The 27,145-nt window shown below is 40.8% G+C and overlaps 1 protein-coding gene across 3 annotated transcripts in view; it reads right to left on the bottom strand.

The window, feature by feature from the left end:
• FMNL2 (formin like 2) overlaps positions 1-27,145 on the bottom strand; it is a 366,341-nt gene continuing 339,196 nt past the window's right edge. The window contains exons 16-27 of one of the 3 annotated variants that reach the window (XM_036743440.1): positions 23,774-23,898; positions 22,799-23,001; positions 20,165-20,399; positions 18,850-18,918; positions 18,618-18,698; positions 17,650-17,779; positions 15,047-15,210; positions 13,381-13,482; positions 10,304-10,402; positions 9,352-9,475; positions 4,464-4,510; positions 2,109-2,234 (exon numbers count right to left, since the gene is read on the bottom strand). In XM_036743440.1, the coding sequence (XP_036599335.1) occupies positions 2,196-2,234; positions 4,464-4,510; positions 9,352-9,475; positions 10,304-10,402; positions 13,381-13,482; positions 15,047-15,210; positions 17,650-17,779; positions 18,618-18,698; positions 18,850-18,918; positions 20,165-20,399; positions 22,799-23,001; positions 23,774-23,898 (1,418 nt within the window). In that variant the 3' untranslated portion in view covers positions 2,109-2,195. Of the gene's footprint in view, positions 2,235-4,416; positions 4,511-9,351; positions 9,476-10,303; positions 10,403-13,380; positions 13,483-15,046; positions 15,211-17,649; positions 17,780-18,617; positions 18,699-18,849; positions 18,919-20,164; positions 20,400-22,798; positions 23,002-23,773; positions 23,899-27,145 lie in introns of all 3 variants that reach the window. The other 2 variants (XM_036743439.1, XM_036743438.1) reach the window with 2 other exon arrangements.

The raw sequence follows: 27,145 nt of genomic DNA, 5'->3' as shown, positions 1-27,145 counted from the left end.
TTGCTGTATAGTAGTGTAAATAGTTTATTTGCTCATATGCCATGAACAGACCAGAAAAGTAACATGAACTGCTTTATAAAACACTTCTAATATTGCTAAGAAGCAGGCCCATTACAAGAAAAACAAAATAAAACAAAAAGAACATGCCAACATTACAGTCCATTCTAATTGTAGAATAATAAATACAGGTGGTATGGAAATTTATTTGTATGCTTGTTAGCACTAAGCTTTAAAACACTTGTGTTGAATATAAGCCAATAATTTGGATTCCATTTCATAGCTAAAATCATTGCTTTTTAGGCACAGTGTCCAATCAATGTCGACAGACATAGACACAATCTTGGCATGTTCTTTTGAGAGCATGTAGAATACACATTTCTGGAGATGTGCTAGCAGGTGGGAGTTTGAAATGAAACTTTCTGCAAATAGGTAAGCAAAAAAATGTGACAACTTTGATCCCTCAACTGTCCTCATAGTTAAATATAAAAAACAAACTATAAGTTAAAATAACATTCAGATTGTATAGCACAGGCTGATGCAGTTTTTTAAACAATATTTACAATATTACCCAGAAGCTAAAGTGGGAATTAAAAGAGGTGTAAAAACCATAAAAAACGGCACCAATTTTGTAGCAAAATATCTGTACATTTAAAAACAGATTATCATATAACTACACATCATCCAAGGAAAATGAGACCTTCACCAGGGATTCACTTAAGCACAACATAAAAGAAAAGAAATTCAGTGGTTAAATACTATACAATAAATTTTACAATTAACATATTGATGAAATGCTACCAAGAAAGGTAAGCCGGAAGCAGAATTTATCTTTCAAAATGACAATTTTAGCTTCAGTCCAGGTTTTGACTTTGGACTAGATCAAGTGCCCTGCCCTAGAAGAAGCCAAGTAAAGCAATGGCTTGCCCTGTACCTGCAGAGTGAGCTTGGCTTGCCTTTCATTCTCATTTTGCATATGTCTTTCCCTCGCTTCATCCAAATACAAATATCCCAACAAATCAATTCCCAATTTCCCCCCCAGGAAGGGAGCATTAGACTAGCCTTTAGAATTTTTTTAGGTCCAGTGGTCAAATGCACCCCTCACCTCCAATTAAAAAAGCCCAAAAACTCAAATGCGATTGTCAAAGGAGAACAAGGCCTACTCAAATCAGCACTCTGCCGATAAAAGATGAGATCTGAATACTCGTCAATGGGCCTAGAAAACTTCTTTCTGACAAGGCACATGACTATTCGCTGTGCTCAGAACTGAACCATAATGGTCCTTGAAGATTTTAATACTGATTACTGAGATGTTAATAGCTTAATGCTAATTAATAAATATATTTTGTGTTACCTATAAGCTGCCTCTCTCTGAAGAACATGGAATCATAAATGTGTCTTGCATGATATTCCCATGATTTTGTGTAGCACTGCAGTCTTACCCTTCAAACCATCCCTCATAGGGCATTGCACAGAAAAAGTCATACATGAAAATGAAGACTGACTGGGTGAATCTTCATGTGTTAATGAAATCACATCCTCTTTATACTTCAACAGGGTTTGGCTGTGACTAGAAGGAAAAGTCTCTGAGAATGGCTTCCCTTCACACAACAACAAACCTTTTGATATATAACCTAGAGAGAATTGCTATTTGAAGCTCAAAATAAATTCCTTATTAGATAGCACAGAGACATATGTAAAAGCCAAAAGGGATCCACAGCAGATCTCACCCAAATATTTGTTATTTACAACCTGTCAAGAAACCAAGGTGGGCCATAAGACAATCATTAAGTTGCAGATAACAAAAAGAAGATAACATGACATTTACATTTTGGTTAAAAACACTGAATAACATATTGGTGTAAAAAGATACCCAATCAAATCAAGTCCTATTGCTTTGATTAATTTGAGCAGGTACTTTCATCTTAGGCACTTGTTAACTACAGTTGAATGGAGAGCCCATCTTTTTTATTTTATTTTTAAAGTTCCTATGCAATTTGGGGGCCTCTTGGCCCTTCAGAATGTAACTGTATTCAAGGCTGCATTAAATGGTAGCCGAAAGAGTTCCCACAGACATGGTTATCACTGAAGTACACCCTCCACTTTACACATGTAGGCAGGTCTGGCTCACATGGTTATCTCAGCACCATTAACAGGGCGCAAATTCTGATCATCAAAGCGTCGCCGGACACTTCTCCTCACCGCATCGGCTCGTCTGTACGGCTGGTTTCTAAGATCTGTAAGAGGGAAAAAGCCAGTCAGAGGGAGGTGTTCTTCATGCCTTGTGTCTACTAGACAAAACAAAGTCCTGCTGGCAGCCAATCAAAGCAGCTTGTGTAGAAAGATTAGACAAAAAGCTTAAGTGAGGCCAATGACAAAATGAACGGGTTCTAGTTTAATACTGGTGGGTTGTGGGCTTTGAGGAAGGAAAAAATTGTAGGATACTTCAGTCACTGGCTGGAAAGTCTAACTTTATATTTTGAAATGTAGCAACAACTGGAAACAGTTGAGGCTTTAAATAAACAATCCAAGAAGCAGATAATCTGATTACAAGTCATTGTAATGAGGGTAAAGGTGACCAAAAATAAAAAAGAAAAATTGTCAATTTCCCCTCTAAGATTAGAATCAATGGCAGAGTTACTAGACAGCTCAGTTTGTAAGCAATCTCTCAGGCTTGAGTTTCCCAAGTTACCAAAGATCACTGGACAAAAAAACTGCTTCCTATTCTGGGAGGCAGCTTCTGCTTGGAAAATGAATGTTATGTGATAGAATTTGATCTTTTAAGGCCTGAAATCTGCCCCAACCCTAGATTCCACCCTTTCACAGGAGGAGGAATTCAAATTTCTTTAAACTGATCAATTCTGAAGCTTTATGATGACCATATTCGGCAAAATCTTGATTAACCAGAACCTTAGATTAAATTGAATTTTCCCTTCATACTTAATTTTAGAAGAATAAAAAGGCCAATGAGAAGAAGAGACTCACGTCAGGGATATATTTTTAAAAAGAAAAGGGATGGTGCAAATTCAGCCTGATGTGCTACGTCCTCTAAGACAAAAGAACATGTTTGCGCCACTACTCATCTATAAAATGGAAATAATAATCATGTTACCTCTCAAGCTGTTGTGAGGATCCAATGAGATACTAACTGTAAAGTGCTTAGCACCACATCTGGCACACACAAAGCACTTGGTAAATGTCGGCTCTCATCATCATCATCATCACTATTGTTGTCTTTGCTATATTGTAATAAGGCAGGAAACTGATATTAGGAAGATATTTAATAACAAAGCTTGATATAGAAAAAAGTTGGGGGAGACTGTCAGTCTTCAGTTACTCAGAAGATTCCAATTAATACCAACATTCTGGTTAATCAATGGTTTGCTACAGCTAATGATCTGCCAGCCATCAATGTTTATTTCTACATATATGTATGTGGGGGTTATCAGGCTAAAAAGGAGGAATTTATGGGAGCATGCTCAGAATTCGGTGATGTGACAAAAGAGGTTCTGTATCTAGGCTACCACTTTTGGACTGAGACAAGAATTAGGGGAATGAATGAAGTAGGTTGCAGATTTTCATCTTTTACTTCTACTAGCTGTTTTGCTCTTGTTGGAATTGTTCACTAATGGCTCATGTTAGTTAAGACTAATCCTCCAAAGGAGAAAAAAACAAAACTAGAAGAAAACATTAGTAGAAAACTTCATTGGGGCCTTTATATCCCATCACCTACCTCCTGTCTCCTGGGGTTATGCAGGCAGTACGTACATACGTACGCATGTACGTACGTACGTACACACACACACACACATACACACAGACACACACCCCTGGACTGTTTCCCACCCACCTACCCAGCTGCCCTCCCTGCAAACTGGCCCTATTTTCATAGTCCCACAAGGGCAAAAGCATATAGAATAAGCTGTTTTTAAGCTTCATTGTGCAGAATGAGAACAGAAAGAGATCTGACCCCTTTCTTTTGTCTAGGCTGGATCTTATCATTGGTGTCCAAACCACCCAAGTTCTCAAAAAACCTTGCACCATAAAGTGTTGGAGGTGATTTCTCTAGTCATGATCTTTCCTTAATTAATTGAGATTTGAGAAAGAGATTGGGAGAGGAGAAAAATTCAGGAGCATAAAATAAGTGGCAGAGGAAAGTGGAACCCTTGTACCCAAAGCAAGTGAAACCACCATCAAATACCCTCACCCAAGCCACCATATTATGGAAGTGTAGTCTCCATAATAAGTATTTAAGTATAATAAAAGTAAAGGAGCAAATAAAGGCCACATCTTTAGAAAATGAGATGGGATGATTTCTCATGAGATAGACTGTCCCCAGCATTACCCTCAGTCATATTAACAGTCATTGGTCTGGCATATACAGAGAGAGGAGGAAGCTAAGTAAAAAGTGATGCTTGCCAGCTCTGTGTATCCTCCACCACCGGTGTGCTAGAAGAAATCCTTACCCTCGAGTGAACATTTGGAAATTTAGTGATATTATTCTTCTTTAAGGCTAAACAGAAAAAAAAAACAAAACAAAACACAAAATGATGGTTAAGTAAAAATGGGATGAAAATGAAGAGCAACTCAACTCAATGTTTAAAAATCCCAGGCGGGTTAGCCAACAGAACAAGAGAGTGGTAGAAGGTCACCACTGTGAGCTGGGGTTAGATACAGCAAGAAAAAGGTGAGATGGACTTCCCACCCCCTTGATCTCTGACTACCCAATTCCAAGCTGCTTTGAAGATTGGCTCCAGGAAAATAATCCAACAAATTCACTTGACAGAGCAAACAACAGCCAAGCAGATTAGAGTCCACAAAGTGATTAATAAGCACTGGGGAGTTAGGTTCACTACAGAGCAAGAACACAGTTGTTTTTGGACCCACCCCCACCCCTCACTTGTTGCTTCCTCAAAGACAAAATGGAAACACACAGAACACAGGTTAAAATGCATTCTCCAAATAGTTAATACAGCCTAATACACATGTGCCCAGCTCCAAGTCCATTTTGCTAGGAAGCTTCCCCTGAAGACATGTACACTGAAAAAAGAATGAAGGTCACCATTTCTCCTTCTCAGCCTATATGTTTTATCCATTTTCCATGGCCTATATTATCTGGCATCCCAAAGAACTACATCTCTTCTGTGGCTGAACACCAGTGCAGACTAAGTCACTATTGTGGGAGGTTGAATCATTTCCTAGGGACTCCCACAATGCTGATGTTTCCTGGGATGCACTGGGAGTTCATTCTCACCACCACTCCTACCACTGCCTTCTTCAATACTTCAAAAGATTAGTGATTTCATTGGTATGGATAAATAGTAATCAGGACTGGTACCTGCTGGGTACTTTGAAAGTTTGCAAAGCACTTCATGTATAATATCTCAGTTGATGTCTAATGTATCAACAAATTGAGAAGTCAACCCCTTTGCACTTTTTGTAAACAGTTTTCATGAGTTATTATAGCCAAAAAACTTCATCACCCAATGGCCAGTTTTCTGGTGATAAGACCATGATTCTTAGCATTGCCACCCAAGAAATCACCATGAAGCTGATTTAGCAGAAGTATTCTGGATGTGGCACGGGACTGGGCACAGATGATGGCACGATGAATGACATAACCAAGACATTTGTCTGATTTCCCCTCTTCTAAGGACACTCGTACATGCACATGCTGGTTAGCCAGGCAAGACAGTACACATGACACTGATGAATGGGAAAGATCTTGGATGACTCTCACGAGGCAAGTAGGGAACCTGTATATTGTCTCTGACAGTCCATGCACATAACTGGTAGAGGGGGCTCATTTATTCCATGCTCTATCAGATCTACTACACAGAATTAAATACCTAAAGGCTGGGTGAGGTAGCCTAGGAAAGCAAGTGAACTGTCACAATTTAGAACTAGCCATGGCCTCTTTTGAAAGTGAGGAAAAAGAACATTTAATAACTCCACAGCACTTTGCCTTCTAAAGTATACACAAAAAAAATCTTCTTTTACTGTCAAAGCATCCCCAGTAAAGTGTGAAGGAACTAGTATTATTCCCATTTTTAGGGGAAAGTCAAATAGAGAAAGGTTAAGTAATTGCCCAAAAGTTTTAAAAGGGGTTGGTTAAGTCAGCACTGAAACTAGATATCCTGATTTGAAGTCAAGTGTTCTTACAAACTTTCTAGTTCTCAGCGTTTCATCTATACAATGAGAATGCTAGAGAATTTTTAATGTATGGCCCCTTCCAACTCTTATGACTCCCACAAACCATGATCCTGGCCTCCCTTTTCCCCAATGAGATACTTGACAATTTCAAAACTTGCTATTCCATGGCTCTGTCACACAGACCAGAGGCATCTCTGGAATGTGAAGATGAATAAGGTCATCATGAGGGTGGTGATGGGGATTTCAGAGGTGACTGAATGCAAGTCCGTGCAACATGGGAACAACATGAAACAGAATTCCACATGGACATCAGATACATGCTATCCATTTACAATTCATCTGACCCTGTTTGATATCCACACAGATAGAGATAATGGGTCAAAAATCTACGGCAACCTTTTAAGAGCATCAGGTGTGAAAAAGTAATAGTTTAGTAATGGAATTCCTCAGTGAGAACAGGTTCGCAGAAAAACCGAGAGCCACGCTTGGCCGTACGAGCTGTAAAGGGCACAGTCTTCAGCACTGCATGGAAAATAACAGCCAAACAAGACAAACAAAATAGAACAGAGTAAGAAGCAGAGATTGACTGCATTAGTTAGTGCTTTGTTAATGATTTGGGTAGGGGGGGCAAGGAGTACAGGGGATTACAAAAGGCCAGTGGTCAGCTACTTAGGGACTGGAAGATTTGCAAATTCTGACATGGGATGAAGAGGTGGTTAAAAGGCAGCTATTATAATTAGAGCATTTAAAAAATCCTTTTAGTACTGCCTAACAAATAGGCATTCAACCTCTTCACTGTGGTAAATGATTGATAATGCCACAGGTGAATCACAAATGCACATTTGATTCATTTCACCATTTATCAATTGGAGACTAGCTCTTATTTTTCTAAGTTTGAATCAGTTCCTTATAGATCTCAGAAATGAAGCCCTTATCAGAAACCTTGCTGCAAAGATTTTTGGTCCTCTCTATCCCTTTTTTGGTCATGAGCTATTCCTTCTTCTTTAGATCCTTGCTCCTCTAATCTGTTTAGGACATCACCCCTTTATGTCTAAGTCATACAGCCTTTTGGATCTTACCTTGGCATATGGTGTGAGATGTTGGTCTAGACCAAGTTTATGCCAGACTAATTTCCAATTTTCCTAATAATTTTTACTGAATAGTGAGTTCTTACCTCAGCAGCCAGTCTCTTTATCAAACACCAGGCTTCTGTATTGTTTTGCTTCTATACAGAATGTAATCTGTTTCACTAATTAATCTCTCTATTGCTAATCAGCATCGAATCATCTTGAAGACTTACTGCTTTGTATATAGTTTAAGATCAGGCACTGCTGCAGCATGAGCACGTGTATATGCACGTGTGTGCGTGCATATATGTGTGCATGTTGTGTATGTGCGTGTATATGAACATGTATGTGCACATATGTGTGTGACATGCATGTGCACGTGTGTGTATGTTCATATTTTATAGGATTTAGAGTCAGAAGGAACATTAAAGGTCATCCAGTCTAAGTTCCTCATTTGAAAAATTGATATCCTAAAAGAGGTGAGGTCACTCCACTAGACAAAGTGGGATTCGAACCCAAGGTCCTGTGACTCGGTGTGCTGCTGTGGAAAGGGAGGCTGTTAGGTGGTGCTGTGGATAGAACACTGGGCCTGAAGGTCAGGGAGCCTTGAGTTCAAATCCAGCTTTAGATACTGACAAGCTATGTGACCCTGGGCAAGTCAGTTAACCCCTGTCTACATTAATTTCCTCAGCTGTAAATTAGGGATGAGAATAGCACCTATTTCCCAGGGTTGTCATGAGGATTAAATGAAATATTTGTAAAAGTGCTTAGTTCAGGGCCTGGCACATAGTAGGTGCTTAATAAATGCTTGTTGCTTTCCTTTTTCTTTGCAGTGAGATAACCTAGGTTTCAATCCTGGCTCTGTGATCAATCACTTCACCTCTCTGAACCTCTTCACCTGTAAAATGAAGGGGTTAAACCAGATGTTTCTAAATCTATAATCCTATGATTCCAAATACGGTGCTCTATTACACATCACCATGGACACACAACATATGCCAACAGAATGTGAGCTCCTTGAGGGCAGGCCCATTTCATTTGTTTTTGCATGTCTAGCACCTAAGCACAATGACTCACATACTAGAGGCACTTAAATGTTTGCCTGAACTACATATACAAGTTTTCCCAAAAGTCATAGCACAGTTTTAAAATGTAAATAGCTCATCCTGTGCTAAGACTTTTAGAACATCCTGTCTGAGCCTTCTCTTGAGGTACTTTTGCCTCCCTACCAGGCACAGTGATGCGGAAGGGGGAGTAAACCCTGCCGATTAATTTGTTTCTTTTTCCTGCAAGATTTGGGGGCAGGGAGTAGAGGTGCAGAAGTGACAAGTTTCTGTGAGTCTGTTAGCTAGGGGCGCTTATTTATAGGGTGGAATTTGTGATGTCAAAGAAACAAAAGCCAGAGAGTTGATGAACTGCAGAGTGGGAAGTGAAGGAAAGTCTCTTGTCACCACCATAAAAACGGGTGTTTTTTCTTGTATATGGAAAAGGGAAAACTTCTAAGAACTTGGGGCAACAGGAAGAGCACAGATTAGTCTGCAGGGCTCAATCTGACAGGAACCACTCCTAGAGGTAAATCATTGAAATCTGACTGAAACCATCGGTCCCCAGCTGTGTGTTAGTTATGGGACTAAAACCTTGTTAGTGTATTTTCTCATCCAACAACAGAAGAGTTCTGTTATCTCAGGCAAAGGAAAGAGGCTTTCTGCGAATGTCCTGAAAGGCATGCTGGGATACTGAGGAATAATCTGTTTTCTCTTCTAGTACTTAGAAGGTGGTGGAGGGGAGAGGTGCTCATGATAACTCAATGAGAGAAACAGAAAACCATTCTATGATGGAAAGAGCCCCCATTAAAGGTTCAGAAATAAGAGAGAAGTCAGAAAGAGGGGGTGAAAGTAGTTTGGGAGAAAGTTTGTTGGGTTCAGATAGGTGGGCTTGAGATTTGCAGTATATAAACACTGCTGCACACCTGAGGAGCCACTGTCCACAGGTAACACTGGAACATCATCAGACCCACTGAAGGACGTGCAAACACCAGGTACGTATGGCAAGAAGGTCTGCTGCATGCAGTCGAGTGAAGGTGGACCCAGTGGGGGAATCTCCATTGGTTTAGGACTAAAAAAGGCTCATTTACCTGTAATAATATCCTCAATAGCACCATCTTTCCCTTCATATACATGTCGGTTATCCTTGACTTGCCGCCTTCTTAGCTCTGCAATTAATTCCTGCTGTTGCCTCTTGGTTTTATGAGAAGGAGACTGGAATAAAAGGAAAGAGATCAGTGGGACTCCATGGCCTACAGGAAATTCAGGAGAATTCAAAATACATAAAGGATTGCTTGCTAATCAAAGGCAAATGGCCCTATTCTACCATCTGGAACTTAAAGAAAAGAAACCTCATTAGATCACTGGAAGGAAATGGAATCGAGAGGGTATTTTAGGAGAGGGGAAGGAAAAATACAATTCTGGATTAAAATTTTTTCTAAAAAGGTAAAAAAAAACCGAGCTGGTCCACCAAGGTACAGAGTCTACACAAAATAACCGATAATTCCTTATACTGGGGGACTTCAGAGATCGATGAGGAGTAATCTGCCTCCATACTTTTGTTCTTTCTGTTCTTCCCAACTCAAATGTCCTCCCTGACCTCTATGCCTCACGCTGCCTTGTACTGTAGTTATGAGTGTACAAGTCTCATTTTCCTACTCAACTATGCAAGCAGGACCCAAGCCTCACCAGGGCTTAGCATAATGCCTTGCATACAGTAGGCACTCAATAGATGTTTGCTTAATAATTAAAAACATCTAGCTATAAGGATTTTTAGACAGCAGAATGAGTTTCCAGGGAGGTTAAGCAGTCTTCTTCCAAGCAGATTATATATGGCAGGAGAGGGGCCTGTTAAGTGGGCTTAGCTGGCCACCCAGCAGGGTAGGTAGATGAGATGATGTCTCCTTGCTCTCTGGCTTCATAACTAGGAGAGGTATGCAGCATATTCAGGGCAAGATTTTCTATAACCTTCCATCAGGGGTGGCAAGGGGTCCTCACCGCTCATCAGGCACCAACTAATGAGTTCTTGCATGGACTCCATACCTTTGGGTCCTGCTGCTCCATGAGTGCTTCCTGTTCCAAGAGCTTTTCCATGAGGGCCTGCTCCTGCTTTTTCCTCAGCTCATTCTCTTCCTCAGCTTGCTGTTTAAAGCAAAAGGACAAGGGAAGTGTGTCTAAATAGCACATGACTGGGGGCTAGATTTTGCTCGGCAATGATTTGAGAGAAGCCTGGCCCAGAAACTGAAAGCACAAATGAAGCTGAATTCAGCAGCTTCCACACTTTCAGCCCAGGGTTTACCACTTACTCTGTAGGATCTCCAGTCCAGATTACTCGCTTTTAAAGCCTAATGCAAAATACATGGCTTCTAGGAAGCCTTCCTGCCTTGGCCTGAATTCACTGCAATCCCTCCCCTATTCACATGGTTCCACAATCACATATGACTTTTGTACCACTGTACATTCTTTGCATTTACAAGTTTGGGGTTCAGCAGAAACTCTCACGCCATTTTAGAGGCAAGGAGCCTTATCTCCCATTCACCCTGATCTCCTCACCAAGACTAGGTAGCCCCTGAACACATGCTGTGCTTTCCCATCTCCATAACTCTGCTTCTTTTATTCACAGGATCAAAGTATGATAGCTGGCAGGGAACCCAAGAGGTCATCAGGCCCAACCTCACTTTACCCATGAGGAAACTGAGGCAGAAAGACAGTGTGCCCACGGTCACACAGTTAATAAGTATCTGAGGTTAGATTTGAATCCAGGCCCTCCTGACTCCAAGTTTGAGACTCTATGTACCATACCGCAATGTCTCTATGACAGATTTCCTCTGCCTGGAATGCTTTCCTCCTTCATCCTTATCTGGTGAAATCCTGAACACTATCCAAGACCCAGGTCAAATGCCACCTCTTCCACGACACCTCTGATCCTCCTGAAGACCTCAATTTGGAGACTGGCTCCCCTTCCTACACTCTCTTTGAGGTCTTTGCAGCTGTCCTCTAGCATACCTCACAATCTACCTTGGATTAAAGTTCTTTGTGTCTTTGTCTTATTTTTCACCTGCTAGATTATATATTACTGGTAGGGAGGGACTAGGTCTATTCCTCTGTGTCCTTTTCACAGGACCGAGTATGATATGATCCCCTATACGTAAAGGAGCTCAGTCAATGGGGGTGTGTGTGTGTGTGTGTGTGTTAGAATTTGAATGATGAGAATCAGCGAACCTGGTTCAAGTCAAGTCCCAGGTCAGTCATTAAGGATGCGTGTGACCCTCGACTTCCCTTTTCTGGGCCTCAATTCATCTATAAACCAAGAGCGGATGGACTAGATAATCTTTACATACTTTCAAGGTATGGAATTTTGTAATTTCATTAAGTCTATTTTGGCTCCCTAGTTAGACTGCGCGGTCCCTCAAAGCAAAGAAAAATGTTCTACTTCTTTTGTGTCCTCCCCTAAAGTGGTACCTAGGACAGTGCTAGGCATACTATGGTTGCTTTCAAATTTCTCGTGAAAGTATCCAGAAAGGTGAGAGACACGAAGATTCTGCCAGAGGTGGATTGACTGAAAGAACTGAGATCATCTCTGTGCCCCTAGCCCTAAGATGAGTGCTCAGTAAACACCAGTCATTCACTAAACATGTGTAATGCAGAGAAGTTTGTGGGGGTTTTTTGGTGGGGGTGGGGCACTTGAAGGGGAAAGTGATAGCTGTCTTCAAGTATTTAAAGGACTATCATGAAGAGGGACTAGATTTTCTGCCCCCTGCTTGGTGTCAAGACCACGGAACTAGGAGTAATGAATAAAAGTTCCAGAGGTTTGATGTGAGAAAAAGCTTCCTAACAGAGCTAATCCAAAGTGGAAGTCTGAATTCCAGCAAAGCCTGGCTGACCACTTGTCTGGGATGAGGCAGGGGTATTCTAGATCACAGGGACTGGTTCATCTACAAGGTCATTGAGATCTATTCTAATTCTGAGTCTCTGTCACTTACACCTCGGGCAAGTAATAGGAGCTTCCTACTATTATCACTATGGGGCAGCTAGGTGGCACAGTGGATAGTGTACTGGGTTTGGAATCAGGAAGACCTGAGTTCAAATCTAGTCTCAGACATTTACTAGGCACATGACCCTGGGAAAGTTGTTTAACCCCTATTTGCCTCAGTTCCTCATCTGTGAAATGGGAACACACTAGAGAAGGAAATGGCAAACTACTCCAGTATCTTTGCCGAGAAAACCTCAAATGGGATCAAAATGATTCAGACATGACAAAATGACTTCACAACAACAAAAGTGATCACTACAAGACAAACATCATCCTAACACACCTCACAAAAGTGGCCAAAGGCGATCTAAGAGGCCCCTAGCGGCCTAAAGTCAGGAGAACCTGAGCTCCAATCCAGCCTCAGCCACTTCCTAGCTGTGTGACCCTGGACAAGTCACTATCTGTAAAATGAGGATAACAAGAGCACCCACCTCCCAGGGATGCTGTGAAGATCAAAGAGCACTGAGCATAGAACCAGCAGAGAGGCACTTAATAAATCATTATTCCTCTCCCTTCCATTTCCTGGAACTAACTGCCCTGGGATGAGAATACTTTGGAAAGCAAAAACGTCATCGGTGACCACATTCTTCTCCTCTCAGCCCCAAAGCCACAGCCATCTCCGGCCTCACATCACCCCCGCCGAAACAATGTCCTTAGCTGGAGTGCACACGCTCTTTTCAGTCATTAGAGACAAGTTAGCAATTGTTTGTGCCTGAGCTACAGAAGCGGCCACAAGGTGTCACCGTGATTGTCGGAGACTGCGATGCTGACGGGGGCTCACCAGCTTGATGTCTGACTCAGTGGAACACACCCAAAGATACACCAAAGAACATCTATTTCCTAGTAAACCTCACGATTAGCTTGTTGGTAGGATGCCGCTCACCCTTTGCTAAAAGCAGCAGGCATTCAGTCCAGCAAAAGAAAGCGAAACTGCCTGGGAACGTTTAACCCCACGAGTCAGGGCGCGCAAAGTCTCTGCGGAAGCCAACAGATCTGCCTCCTGACAGGATTCTGGATGTCCCTGTGCCCCAGGTCTCAGCCAATCAGACAAACTGTACAGAGAGAAACACCAAGTATTCCTATTTACCTTATAAGCTTTGACAAACCGGACAAAGACCGGGAAGAAGACGGAAGGTGGCGTTGTCTTGGGATTTTCCCCAAAATATTTTACAGCATCATCAAAGGCATCCTGCAAAGAGGCACATTTCGAAGTTTCATGAATTCCAGGATTTGCTGTCTTTTTAAAAAAATATTTATTATAAACTTCTGAATATCAATATAGTACTACTTACTTCACAACGACCTAACAACTGAATGAATAGAACTTATCCCATAAAAGTCACTGCAACTTATATTTCACCCTCTCAAAGTCTCCACTGGGATATTTTTGGCATATTCATTCCCATTCATTTTTTTTCCCTCTCATATGACCACAGTGAATTGCTTTCAGTGTTCATCTCTGCCAAGGAAGGTGGGCTGACTGAAGGAGAAGCAATGAAGACATAAACTTCACTGGCCACAATCTGCTGTTCTCCCTTTCCTCTATCTTTTTTCCCTCTAGGTTTTCTCACAGAGATCCCATCCAGAATATTCTGAACAATGCAAAAGAATATACACGAAACCCAGTGGGAGCAAAGAGAAAGTGAAGTTCCAATTAAAATAATAGTTAAATAAAGACTGTAACAAAAAATAAATAGATAAAATACTGGAAAGACTATCTACCAGGACATACACAGGAACTATATAAACACAAGTATCAAACATTTTTTAGAGAAATAAAGACAGATTTAAATAACTGGAAAAATATTAGCTGCTAGAACCTGGAAGGAAAAATCACACAAGGATTATGGCCTAAACTTTCCCCATCTAATCTAAGTGACTTGAGTCTGAGAAAACACTCTCAGGACAATATTACAGGGGCAACTCGTTCCACAGGAACAAGAATGTAAGTGGGAATTATGCTCCTAGGCAGTCACAATTCATACAATCTAAGTCCTATCTAGTCTTCTGGAGGAATGAACTTCAGCAGGGAATAACTGTCCCAAGGGTGATCTGAGTGGAACAGGGCCTGGGATCGGTGGAGGAGTATCAGGCAGAAGGCAGGTACGGGCACTACCACTGCTGCAAGCTCTGTGGATGAACCAAAGCCATTCACGTGGCTGCATTCAGGGGGGAATGTTTTGGTTATGTTATCCCTCCACCTCAAGGGTCAGGGAGCAGCAGAAATGAGAGGGGAGCCAAGCACCTTGACTGAGTCCCCAAAGACGAAGGGGCCAGATTGGCATCATCTGTGAGAGAAGAAAGGCAAAGAATTGTACCACATCAGCCATCAAAGGAAGCTGCATGTGGTGATCAACTTCCTGGAAGTATTTATCACAGGTCACAGGTTTGACCACATCAAAGTATGCCTGCAGAGTCAGGTGGTAGAAAAAAATCTTTTACCAAAAAAAAAACCTTTCATTGTTTTCAGTTGATTATAAAGCATCATTCTGATTTCTCACTCTGTGTCTTTGGCAATTGGTTGAGGGGGATGACTTTATGGCAGGGCTCTGTAACATTCTGTTGGACTTGCTTATGACTAGTTTGGGGAGCGTCATCCATCCTATCTACACCTTCATAGCTACTCAAGTAGGTTAGCCACTGGGCAAAGACATAAAGATGGGGACCAGAGGAGAGAGGGGAGCTACGAGGAGGGAGCCTTCCATATTTTAGGGGAAACATTTGGGGGACAAAATGGGAGTCACGCTGCATGCCTGTGCAATCTTGGCATCATCCTGTAGCTTCTTGAGCTTCCCTTCATTGTTGTGGATAAATTCTTTCAGCATCGTGTTGTGGTCATGCATCGTGTACTCTCGTTTGGTCAAGTCCATGCCTCTCTGGAGCTCCTTGACATCAAGAAGGACATTCTCCAGAGACACTGAAGTAAGGGAAAGAAAGGGAAATGGGCCATCAATTGAGATCAGCAAAAAACCTGCCTTGTGAGATTCTCAATGACAAATAATTAGTTGGGGCTGAAAATGTTTTCCTTAACATGGGCCTACCCTTTGGCATTCTGGTGAAGACTGGATTCCTTCTCAAAATCATACTTCTCAAATGAATAAAATAAAATACACAGTCTATGTCAGATAAAATAAATTGTACTAAAATACAGTTATCAAAATAATATGTATATATTTTAAATTTTATTAACCCCAAGTTAAGAATTCCTAACTTAAAAGATCTAAAAATCCAGTGACTGGCTTTCAAGGCAGCACTCCCTTTCCGGATCACATGTGATTGGCTGAAAGGTATCTTATTCCCTAATTAAAAAGGGCTCATACCTAACCCAATGGATCCCATTCCCACAGCTGTTGAAATGTTCAATATTTGGTCATTTTTCCTAGGGTAAATTATGAATCTGGGCATAATGAGCCTTTCAGGGAAGCTCCTGAGATTACATCAAGTCTATGTTACTTGGCATGGGGGGGGGGGGCAGGGAGAAGCCTGGGTCTGATAGTATGTATTTATTTTGAATATATTTTGTTTCTATCTATTGATCTATCTACCTATCTATTCTTCTCCTCTCTGCTGACCAGCTAAAACTTAAGCTCCTTGAACACATAGGCTATTGCCTTTCTCATTTGTATTTCCAGCACTTAGAGTAATAGATAGACTACTGACCTTGAAAAACAGGAAGACCTAGGTTCAACTCCTGCCTCTAATAAACATCACCTACATGATACTGGGTAACCCTCACAATACCCTATGCAGAAGTAGCAGATAGGGTGCCAACCTGTATTAGTGTAAGGAGTACCCTAACAGAGGAGTTCTCTATATCAGTGAAATCACAGATCTAGTGCCAGTCCCTGTCTCTCACACCATCATAGTGCCCAGCACATAGTAGGTACTTAATACATGAGAGATGAACTGAACTGCTAAACTGAAAGACTTTGTGAAGATGACCTCAGGACAAAAGGCCACATGCATGGAACAGACCATGGAACACCAAGAGGCAAAGGCCACCACTAGGGAGGCAGTCAATAAATAAAGAAGCTCAGCTGGGGTGTGGCTCCTAGGGGAAAGATTGCTATGTGGTAGCTTTCCATTTTGATTCTTGCTTACTAGGTGGTCATCTCAATTACTTTTACGTGCTCAAGGAGCACAAATGTAGATCACCCCACACTACTACCGAGGGCTGGTTACACTTCTGGGCCATGATTTCCCTGCTACCTTCTGGAATCATGAATCAACCAATCATTTGCTTTTTAATGCATACTCCTAGCACTGTTTCCCGGTTAGGGACACCATACTAAAGAACAGAGCCCAATTTGCTGCCATCAACAATGACTCTCAAGTAAGAGGACCTGGATTCAAACCTCATCTCTGATGCTCACTACCTGTGTGACTTCAGGCAAGAAGACACTGTGTCACCTGCCTGGGCCTACAAAATGAGATGAGGAGGCCTTCGAGGTCCCCGAAAGCTCGAGATCTATGGTTCTAAGATGCAAGAAAAATAAGTAAGTGACCAAATAAGTGACCAAGAAGTTTTCTTGCTAGAAAATTTCAAAGACCAGCAAAGAACAAGAATGGTGTCCTGTTAATTGGATGGAAAAGTAAACAAGACTCAAGCTTCAGACTGGTTGGATTAGAATTAGATGGTCTCTTATGTCCCATTAACTGAGATTCTGTGAGCTTTATACACAAGACCTCAGAAGGGTGCCGTTTTCATTTCTACAGTATCCCTCTGAAAACATTTTGCTACCTGAGAGTAGACAATGCCTGTTCTGATTTTACAGCAAGGCGGCACAACAGATATAGCACTAGGCCTGGAGTCAGGAAGGTCTGAGTACAAATCCTACCTCAGACCCTAACTAGCTGTGTAACCCTAAGCAAGTCACTTAACCTCTGCCTCAGTTTCTTCAATCCAATATGGCAATTTTTAAAAAATTGTACCTACCTCCCAGGGTTGTAAGGAGGATCAAATGAGATATTTGTGATGTGCTTAGCCCAGTGCCTGACACATAGTAGGTGCTTAATAAATGCTTGTTCCCTTTCCATCTGACCCTGTGCCAGTCACTTAACTTCTGCCTCAGTTCTCTCAACTATAAAATAGAGATTAAAAAGAGTACCTATCTCCCAGGGTAGTTAGAAGGATTGCCTGACACACAGTAGGAACTTAATAAATGCTTGTTCTCTTCCCCTTCTGAATTTGTCCTTTTGAAAAAAAGAAAGCACCTGAAAACCCTGCTGCGTAAGGCTCTGGTTAAGTAAGCCCTGGCTAGCTAGTTGTCTGAGCAGTGACCAATCCCCAGATAATGCAAGAAGCCACATCACATCAGGTTATAATCCCAGGACACAATCAAACAATATCCTTTACCTGAAGCAGCTTTCTCCACATAGTGAAGTTCATTATAAAAGAGGGATACTTGATGATACTTCTCTCTTACAACATTGGATATATAGTGCAACAGGGTTTGCTTTCGGTCTGTTGACTTGGTGTCTAGGAGCTGAAAACCAAAGGGAAGGGTTTTAGGTTCAGGTACAGAAAACCTGGATCATAAGAACCACACTAGCTCAGCACAAGTGTTGTTCTTTCAGAACTGAGAGAAACACAAAGGAAGGAAAAAGCGGCACAGCAAGGTGACCACTCTCTTGGGCATGTCCAGATGAGATCTGACAAGGAGTTAATATGGAAGCCAAATACTCTTTAGCACATGAGTTCATTGGTTTTAACACACAGAACTTCCCCAGCCAGTGGGTATTTTAACTTAAGTGGCTGATTCTGATCCCCTCTATGTACTTCACACATCTCTGCTTTGTTTTGATTTCCCTTCCCATTTACCTAGGATAAAAACTGAAATAATCCAAGGTCAGCTTTTTTTCCCCCAAAAATAACAGCTAGATGACCCTGGTTCAAGCAGATAAGGAGGAAGCAGGCATTGTGCAAGCGTCCCCCACTCAGCTGTGCTTTAGCACCCTTCAGTTCTGACCTTCTGACCACCCCCGGGGCCTCCTCGGAGTTGAGGGTGGTAAACATACTGGCCCGTGACAAGGCAGAGCTACAGCAGTAACAGGCAGCGTCTCACTCACTTTCAAACTGACGTTTCAAAAGACTCACATTGCCTTTAAATGATCGCTTCAGCCTATTGCTAGATTCTATTTGCCTGGCATCCATCCCGTGATCCCAATGGAGAATATGCAACATGAAACCCGTCCTAGTCCTGCTCACATAGCTCAGGTGACAATGAAGAGCGCAGTAATTCTCCTCCTTTCTCACCCCACCCCCTTCAATCTCTGCCACCTGTTTTCCCTTTGAGATGATTTGTTTTCTTTTATTCCACTTACCAGATCTAAACTCTGGAGTTTAAATCCATAAACTGCTCCCCGTTTACTGCTATTCATATAGTTACCAAGAGCCAAGATGATCTGCCAAGTAAATTAAAAAAAAAGAGAGAGAAGCATGTTGGTGTGGTGCCCCAGGCATTCCTATATACAGGCACATTAGGGAATGTGACTGACAGGCAGCTTTTTAGATACATGTAAGGAAAAAAATAGGGGGAAAAAATCCTTCACTTGCCTCCAGAATTTTCTTGAGTTTTTGGGATGACTTGATCGAGACAGATGCTGCTATTATTGAGTGCAGTTGCTAGATTAACAACAAAGAAGGAGGGAAAAAAAAGATGTTACCATTTGCAAAATTGAATTGGAATCTAAAATTTGACACAGGAACCTGGACTTCAATTCAGCTCTCAGAATCTCAACGCTGAACTTGCATTGGATCTGATTTCAACCTGTATGTTTTGTGTCTACTGCAGCTATATCATTATATATAAACACTGTTTTAAATCACTTTCTTTAAAAATTCAATTTTCTCAAAATATGGAACTAGCTACTTGGAACACTCCCCACGATTGAGAGTCAACAGTACCATCCAGGGAGCCCTCATCTTCCCAGCTTGGCATCTCATCGTGCAATATTTCTACTTGTAAACCAACGGAGAAGAGAAAGGATGGAGAAAAGGGGGAGGGAGGGGCAAGGTAGATAGGATTCTCCTTAAAAGGCAGAGTCATATTGCAGACGGAGATTTGATTTTGGAATCTGCAAGGCCTAGGCTCAAACCCTGCCACACAACTGGTTTGACCTGGGCCTGTTTCTTCATCCGTGAAATGGGGATAATAATGTAATAACCACAGTACAGGATTGGTGAGGGTCTCAAATAAAAATGATCTATATCAAGCCCTTTGCAAACCTTGAAGCATTGCACGATGGTCAAGTGTTATTCTTTTCAACAGAAAGATTCCCCTTGGCAAGCAAGTAATGTTCAATTTTGAATTAGAAAATGGTTTTGAAAAACAATCTACAGTTTTTCCTACTACGCAGGTGACCTGTTTGTGTTAAATTACTCTATGCTAGACTATCTGAGTTGGCCAAGAAATCAATGGCTATATGTCTAATTAGGCACAAAGAGAATTTAACAAATTCCTACTTTTAAGATAATTTTAAGAATTTCAAGTAAAATGCCTATTTCCAAAAGAAACAGGGTTGTAGTGGGGGACGGGAGGGTAGATGCCCATCATGTTTTCAGTCTGGTCAATCTAGACAAGAGACACGGTTGTTTTGGTGAATTTGACAATAACTGAGGAGTCCAATCTCCATCTGCTCTTTCTCCTCATTGCTTTTAGGGCTACCTTTGAAGTCCAAAGGAGTTTTGTGACCACAGGGAAAGGTATCCCATAGGGGGAATTTTATTACCAACGAGCAAAGGAAGCTTATCAATTGATTTGATTGGCTGAATAGGCAAGCAGCACGAGAAAAGTTGCAGTTAACATTGAAGTGCGTTTCAGAGGACTTCTACTGTTTAGGGCTGGCACCCAGCCTATTGCCCCACTTACAGGCGTGAGCATCTGGATACTTTCCGAGAAGTTCCCAATGAAGGCCATGATGGTCATCTTCTGCATGAGCCTTTCAATTTTGCTGAACTGCATCATGAATCGATCCTCATCAGACAAGTTCTCCAAAGGTTTTCTTTCCCTCTCGTAGAGCCGCAACACTTTCACTTCATTTTCAGTTGGCAGGAACCTCATCAAACACTCCACGAAGTCTACCGGCAAGGTCTTCAAGTCAAATCTGTGGCGCAGACAAATGTGAAAGGGGCAGCGCTGAGAGAGAATGGGGAAAAAAACCCAACCTTCTCCTTATTTCATGACCTCTGCTAACCCTGCCTATCCCCCAGGACTCCTAAATGGGTCAGTCTTTAAGCATTTCTGGAGGTCTGAGACTTTGGAACCTCCAAACAACACAAATACTGGTAGAGATACCGAGGGAACTCAGAATCAACCTATCCCAATCCAGCAACTGTGCACAGTACACTGGGAAGAACGTAAGACTTGAAGTCAGAGGAACGAGGCCCAAAGTCTCACTCCAGACCTTACTACTGTGAGGTAATGAGCCAATCAATCTCGTCACCACTCTATGACTCAGTATTCTCATCTGTAAAAGGGAGACAATAACACCCAGAGTGCCTACCTCGCAGTGGGGTGGCACCGTGAGGAAAGGAATCTGTGAGTAAAAGACTCTGTGAACGACTATAAATGTGTGCTATTGTTAGGAACCCTTGATAAAAACCTGAACCATACAGAAGGCCCTCATTCTCAGTTCATGGGATCACAGATTGAAAGCTGGAAATAGAGGACTTCAGATCACTGACTCCAAACAATTTATTTTACAGATTATAAAATTGAGCCTCTGAGAGGTTACATGACTTGCCTACGGTCATAAAAGCAATAAAGAGCAGAGCCAGGATTGAAACCCAGGCCCTCAGATTCCAAATCTATTGTTCTTTCTATTAAACCACCACACTGGCTTCATTTTCTTGGGAGGTCAAAGACTCTCTCTACCAAGAGCACATTCCAAATGACCTGCAGGGATACGGCAATCAAATTTATTTTTAACATGGTAAAGACATCCAAATAATTAATTTCTTTGACTGAATTAACTAAGACTAGATATTTTGGTCTAAGAGTCACACATGTCAAGCTGAAGGGATTCACCTCTGTGAATATCCAACTCAGGCTCCAATTTTAAATCTGAACTACCCTTATTTAGAGAAACAATGAAATTATATTTAATAATCACTACATACCCGATTCACATTTTTTTTTTAAAGAACAAGCCTAAATATCAGACACTAGCAAACCAAAGAAGAGGTAGAACTTCTGTTGGACAAAGAGCGGAGAGATAGGACAATTGAGGTAGTTTTTCTAGGGATTCCTAGATGTTAATGTTTGTAAAAATCAACACTGTTTACGTGATATCAGAATCCGTGTTAAATTCAGTAAAATAGTCCATCAAATTTATTTTACCTTGATAAAGACATCCAAATAAGTGAATTTTGTTTTGACTGAATCAACTAAGACTAGATATTCTGGCCTAGGAGTCACACATGTAAAGCTGAAGAAATTCACCTGAGTATTCAATGTGTCCTTTAATTTTAAATCTGAACTATCCCTGTTTAGAGAAACAATGGCATTATATTTAATAATCACAACATACTTCAATCACATAACGTTTTTTTTTAAAAAAAAAAAGCTTAAATATCATAAACTAGCAAACCAAGGGAAAGTCTAGAATCTACTCTTATTCAGCTGCAGGACACTGAATTAGATGAGGCTCCTTCTAGCTCTAAAAGGCTATAATGATACACAAACAAGATGTTATAATGGCATCATATAGTCCAAGTCCTGAGGACTTTTTAATCTCACAAAACACTTTTAACAAGTGTCCTATTCCCACATTAAAGTCACCATGACCTTCAAATGACTGGTTTGATGTTCTTAATAATCAAGTAAATTAATGTGATATATTCAATGCAATCTAAGGCCGAAAATGAGCCGGGGTTTAGGTCAGCCTAAAATGTGTCAAAGAACATCAAAAAACACATTCCGCTTCTTACGAATTTTCACAGATGTCTACGTCATATTTGCTTCTGGTACTCAATTAGATCATTCCAAAGACATCAGGTAGCTAATGTTCAACAAATCTGGCTTAAATTCGGACACTTTGGAAAAAACTGACCACTCACCATTTTTTCCCTAATACATGCAATCCTTATATTGCATATGTTTATAGAACCACTGTACAATACAAACATAAGATAGCACATTCTATATTAATTAATATAGTAATATATAAATTAATATATATAATTGTACATACTAATAAAAGAATAAATATATTTTTACATTAATATAAAGAGAAAATAATCCAAGAGACATTAATTACCCACTTCAATTCTCTCTAAGGTAATTTTTGCTCCACCTGCTTAACGTTAGGATGTGATACGACTCAAAAGTTTATGTTTTGTTTTTAAAGGAAATCTGTTATTCATAGATACCAAGAACAGCTGAGTCTTCTTATCCCTATAGAATCATTTCTGTTTTCTGCCAAGCCATAACTGTTTTATATATCTTTTTGCTTCCCCTACACCTACTTGAATGTGTTTTTACAGAAACATGCCTTTAACTTACATGTGAATTGCTTTGCATATCTCATCTGCAGTCTTTCCAGCTTTTCTCAAGGTAATGGCAAGATTTTTGGCCCGATTTGCTTCTAGTAATGTTACTTTGTTTGATCCTTTCTGAGTTATCTTCTGTTTGCTTGAAGTAAGATCAATAGCAGGACCTTGGGCTTTTGTCTTGAATATTTCCTCAAATTCATCCACATTTAAATCCTGAAGGAGAAAAAATTAAATTGGAAAATTGGTTCTATGTTTTTAATTTACTTAGAAAACCCCTGGAGAGTTTTTCAAGTATTAAACATTATGCTTATCAGAGATCTAGGAGTTTCTGCTTAATATTTTGCCTGCAAGTGGGGCCTTGGATCTTTTCCTAGTTTAAATTAGAATGAGACTTCAATCACAAGTGCATTAAAAAATAGTGACTATCTGTAGGTAACAACTGATTATTTCAAAAAGCTGATTTAACTGACGTAACATGGCCACGACTATGAATTTTGATTATCCAAAGTAGTTGGTTCATATTTGGATATTTGGATCCTTATGTATTTGCAGGATGGATAAAGGAGGCTTTTCATGTCATCTTAAAATTTGTGAGAAACAAGGATTATGTCATACGTATGCCTGACACAATATATTTCAGGAGCCTAATGAATAATGAATCCTATCACCTGAAAGAACACTGGCTCTGGAATCAAGGACTGGGTTACACGGATTAGGATAAATTCCTGCCTCTGAAACTCACCACCTGGGTGACCTTGAATTAAGTTGCTTAGTCTCACTGAATCTCAATTTCCTCAACTGTAAGAGGAAGAGGTTGGACCAAATGGCCCATGAGTTCTCTTCCAGCTCCAGATCCATAACCCTATTTCTCCTCTGTGTAACTGGAAATATCACATCCATGGTGACATTTATTTTGGCTGAGCCTGTTATTACCTTGGCTGGGCAGATGAGAAAGCAAAGCTCTACCCGCTAAGGGCATCATTACCTCCAGAATTCTTTCATCATCAATTTCATTGAAGACTGTCCCATTGATCTGATTGGGTTTCAGAGCAACCCAATTAAAGACGGGCATGCGGAACTTTGTCTTGATTGGCTTCTTGATTTTCACAGCTAAAGGCATCAGAAGGAACAAAATTAAAATTCTGCAAAGAAACTGGGACCATCTGGAACAATCAAACAACAATCCTTGCAGATGACACTTCATCACTGGAGGAAAATGGGCAAGAGTCATCCAAAGCTTTAAATCCTGAAAATAGGATGTGGCCTCAATGGACAAAAACCAGAGGGATTTTTAGTTCAATTTTCAGTTGGCTGATGGGCTCGAAAACTGTCTAGGAACTAAAAAGTTGTTAGTTCCCCAACCCAACCCCCGATTCAAGTTAGGCAATTGGATTACTGTATTATATTGTGAATGAATAAATTCACAATAAAAACAGAACAAATGGCATTTTTTTTCCTCTGAGTCCAGAAATTACTGCCAAAAGTACTGGACAGGAGAAAATGTGAGTGAGCCCTCTATGTGACTGAGCTCTGCCTTGCCAAGTGTAAGCTGATTTGTAATGTTAACTTCCTAAATCTTTGGTGCCAAGGTTCAATTTTCCAAGCTAATCTTTAAAGGTTTTCATTAAATATTACAGATAAAGCTGTCCAAAATGCCAAGGATGTACACTCAGGAAGGACAAACCTTCAGCCAAAGCCATAAATTCCTGTGGATTGTTTGCATAATTTGGATTATACTGATGGAAAGATTAGTTTTGTTTCTGAGAACTAAATTCAAGGCAAACTTAGCTGGAACAGACTAAGTCCTATGAAGTACTGAAAAAAAAATGTTTAAGCTCACAAAAAGCACCAAATGACCTTTACCTCTCTGGTCCGGGGTTTTCTTCATTGTTAAAAAAGGGGTTAAGGTGCTTTCTAACTCTGTAAGAGGCAATGCTCCTCAGATATTAAAGAATGAGCTAGGTTCTCAGGAAGGGATTCCATACTTTCTTCCTCATTTCGAGAGCAAATTTTCAACAGGATGTCAAGTATTTTCCACATATGACTATAAAGTTTTAATAAAAATACTGATTTTCATTTCTTCTCATATGAAGAGGGGAGGTCAATCCAAAGAAATCAAATTAGTTTTTCTCAACTGAGGATAGACTGTGTGACCCACCAAAGATGCACTTAGTTAATTAAAAAACATGAAGACTTTCAGCTACAGTCTTCTTCTGAAGTGTGTCATCTGAGGCACATTTTACTACCGGGCAGTTTCAACATTTGTCATCATCAATAAAGTAGGGATGGCAAGCTTGAATGTTCCAGGGCAGAAAATTCAGTATACAGACATCTGAAGGATGGTTGTTGTTTGTTTTTCCTTATTAGCCATTTTCCTTGCTTGTAGCTAATGGAAAGGGGGAGAAAACATGCGGCCTCTCATTCCTCCAGTGTCACAAAGGCCATATAAACAGCAGGAATGTCATATATAAATCATACAAAAGCATGCAGGAACACAGACACAGCCTTTACCAAATCAGGCCATTATACCACAAAATCTATCACTATCTCCCACCAGTTCTAAGTCCTGTGAACTTCAGTTCTCCTTCCTTCAGGGACAGAAGAATTTAGGCCCTGCATGAGGGTGGTATGGTGGTGGGAGGGGAGGGGGGAGCAGAGATGGGAATTCCACTCAAGTTATCCCTTGTCTCTTCTCTGGAGTGTGAAATTTTAGCAACCTAAGAAAAGCTTACCCTCTCTACTCGGGGTTTTTTTGTATTTCAGTTTCAAAAATGATACTGTTTTTAATCCTACCTCCTCATGTCGTCAGTGAGGGAAAGTCACCATTGGCCTTAAGTCTCTTATCCCTCACAGAGGTCCTCCACATGAGTGGATCTTTATAGAATGTAAAGGAACCACACTTTTGCTGTGACAGATGCCATTTCCAACAGAACTGACAAGAGGGTGGAGGCGGGGGTAGAGGGAGGGTTCAGAGAAATCGAAATACTGTTACCACCCATAAACTTTGACCCCTGCCCAAGCCAGAGGGAGAAGCTTTGCTGGTCTAACAACTGACAGAGTAACAGAGCAGTAGAAGGGTGAGAATAAACATATGCTTTTTGGTGTGTCAGCATATCTTGGCACTGCCAGCAAGTCTTCTCCTATGCTAAAAGTGTGTGACCCTCTCAGAAATCAGAGGCCTGGAAATTCAGGGACTCAAAATGGCTACATCTAACTAAGAACACTTCCTTTTTTCATGAGGGAGAGAGTCTGCCTACAAAATCAAGAAGGACAGCCCAAGAAAGAAAGAGAGAGAGGGAGGGAGGGAAGGAAGGAAGAAAGAAAGAAAGGAAGGAAGGAAGGAAGGAAGGAAGGGAGGGAGGGAGGGAGGGAGGAAGGAAGGAAGGAAGGAAGGAAGGAAGGAAGGAAGGAAGGAAGGAAGGAAGGAAGGAAGGAAGGAAGGAAGGAAGGAAAGGAGGAAGGAAGGAAGGAAGAAAAATCTTATCTACCAATTCAGTTAAAGAAGTCTGGGGCAAAACTGTGGGGAAACAGTAAGCCAACATAAGGACTCTCCTCAAACACAATGTCAGAATGTAATGAGTCTGTCCTTAAAATAACATGAAGTGGAAAGATGTTAAGGCACAGAGCAACTGACAGGAAGACGTGGATAAGTACTTAAAAACACTCAGTGAGAAGGAACCTACAGAAAAGCTTGATTGGCCCATCTTTTGTGGAAGCAGAGGACAAAGGAAATAAAACAAAAATTAGACATGGTTAGAGTCATCCAGTTCATCAGTTCATGCACTCTTAGTATTGTATACCATGCTTATCCTGACACAGCATTTCACAACTAAATGCTGAGTGAGCCAAAATTGATGAAGGCCTGCATCAAATTTTTTTTTTTTTACCTTTTCTTCAGTAGACTCTTATTAGGAAACAAACAGACCAAACACTTAATTGTATTTCACAGCAAGGACCTTCAACAGCTATAAAACTATGAAAACACGGGGTTGGGGACGGGAAGGATGCTATCAGTCCTATAGGATATGAATAGTCTTTTGTTTTTAAACAAAGAATTCAAATGAAGTGAAGCCCACATTTCACATGAGGCCCACACAGTACATTCATATATATGTATTTAACTTTATAACTTTATAACCAACTGGAGAGCTCCAGACTTCTAGGCCAGAGCATTAATGTAGGCTCAATGCAGATGCCTTAGCCTGGGAGAAAAAGCCAAATACGTTTGGTAGGTGATGCCCAAAAGGCACTGGAAGTTTCTTGTCCCCTCAAAGATTCACAGATTTATGGAGTGAGTCTTTCACTTAGGCGTAAGTAGTACTAGTATCATATCTGCAAAGGCAAATAAATACTCCAT

Source organism: Trichosurus vulpecula, chromosome 2, assembly GCF_011100635.1.
Source record: "Trichosurus vulpecula isolate mTriVul1 chromosome 2, mTriVul1.pri, whole genome shotgun sequence".
Classification (NCBI taxonomy): Eukaryota; Metazoa; Chordata; class Mammalia; order Diprotodontia; family Phalangeridae; genus Trichosurus; species Trichosurus vulpecula.
The sequence above is the reverse complement of the archived record's forward strand: the minus strand, read 5'-3'. Positions and strand labels throughout refer to the sequence as shown.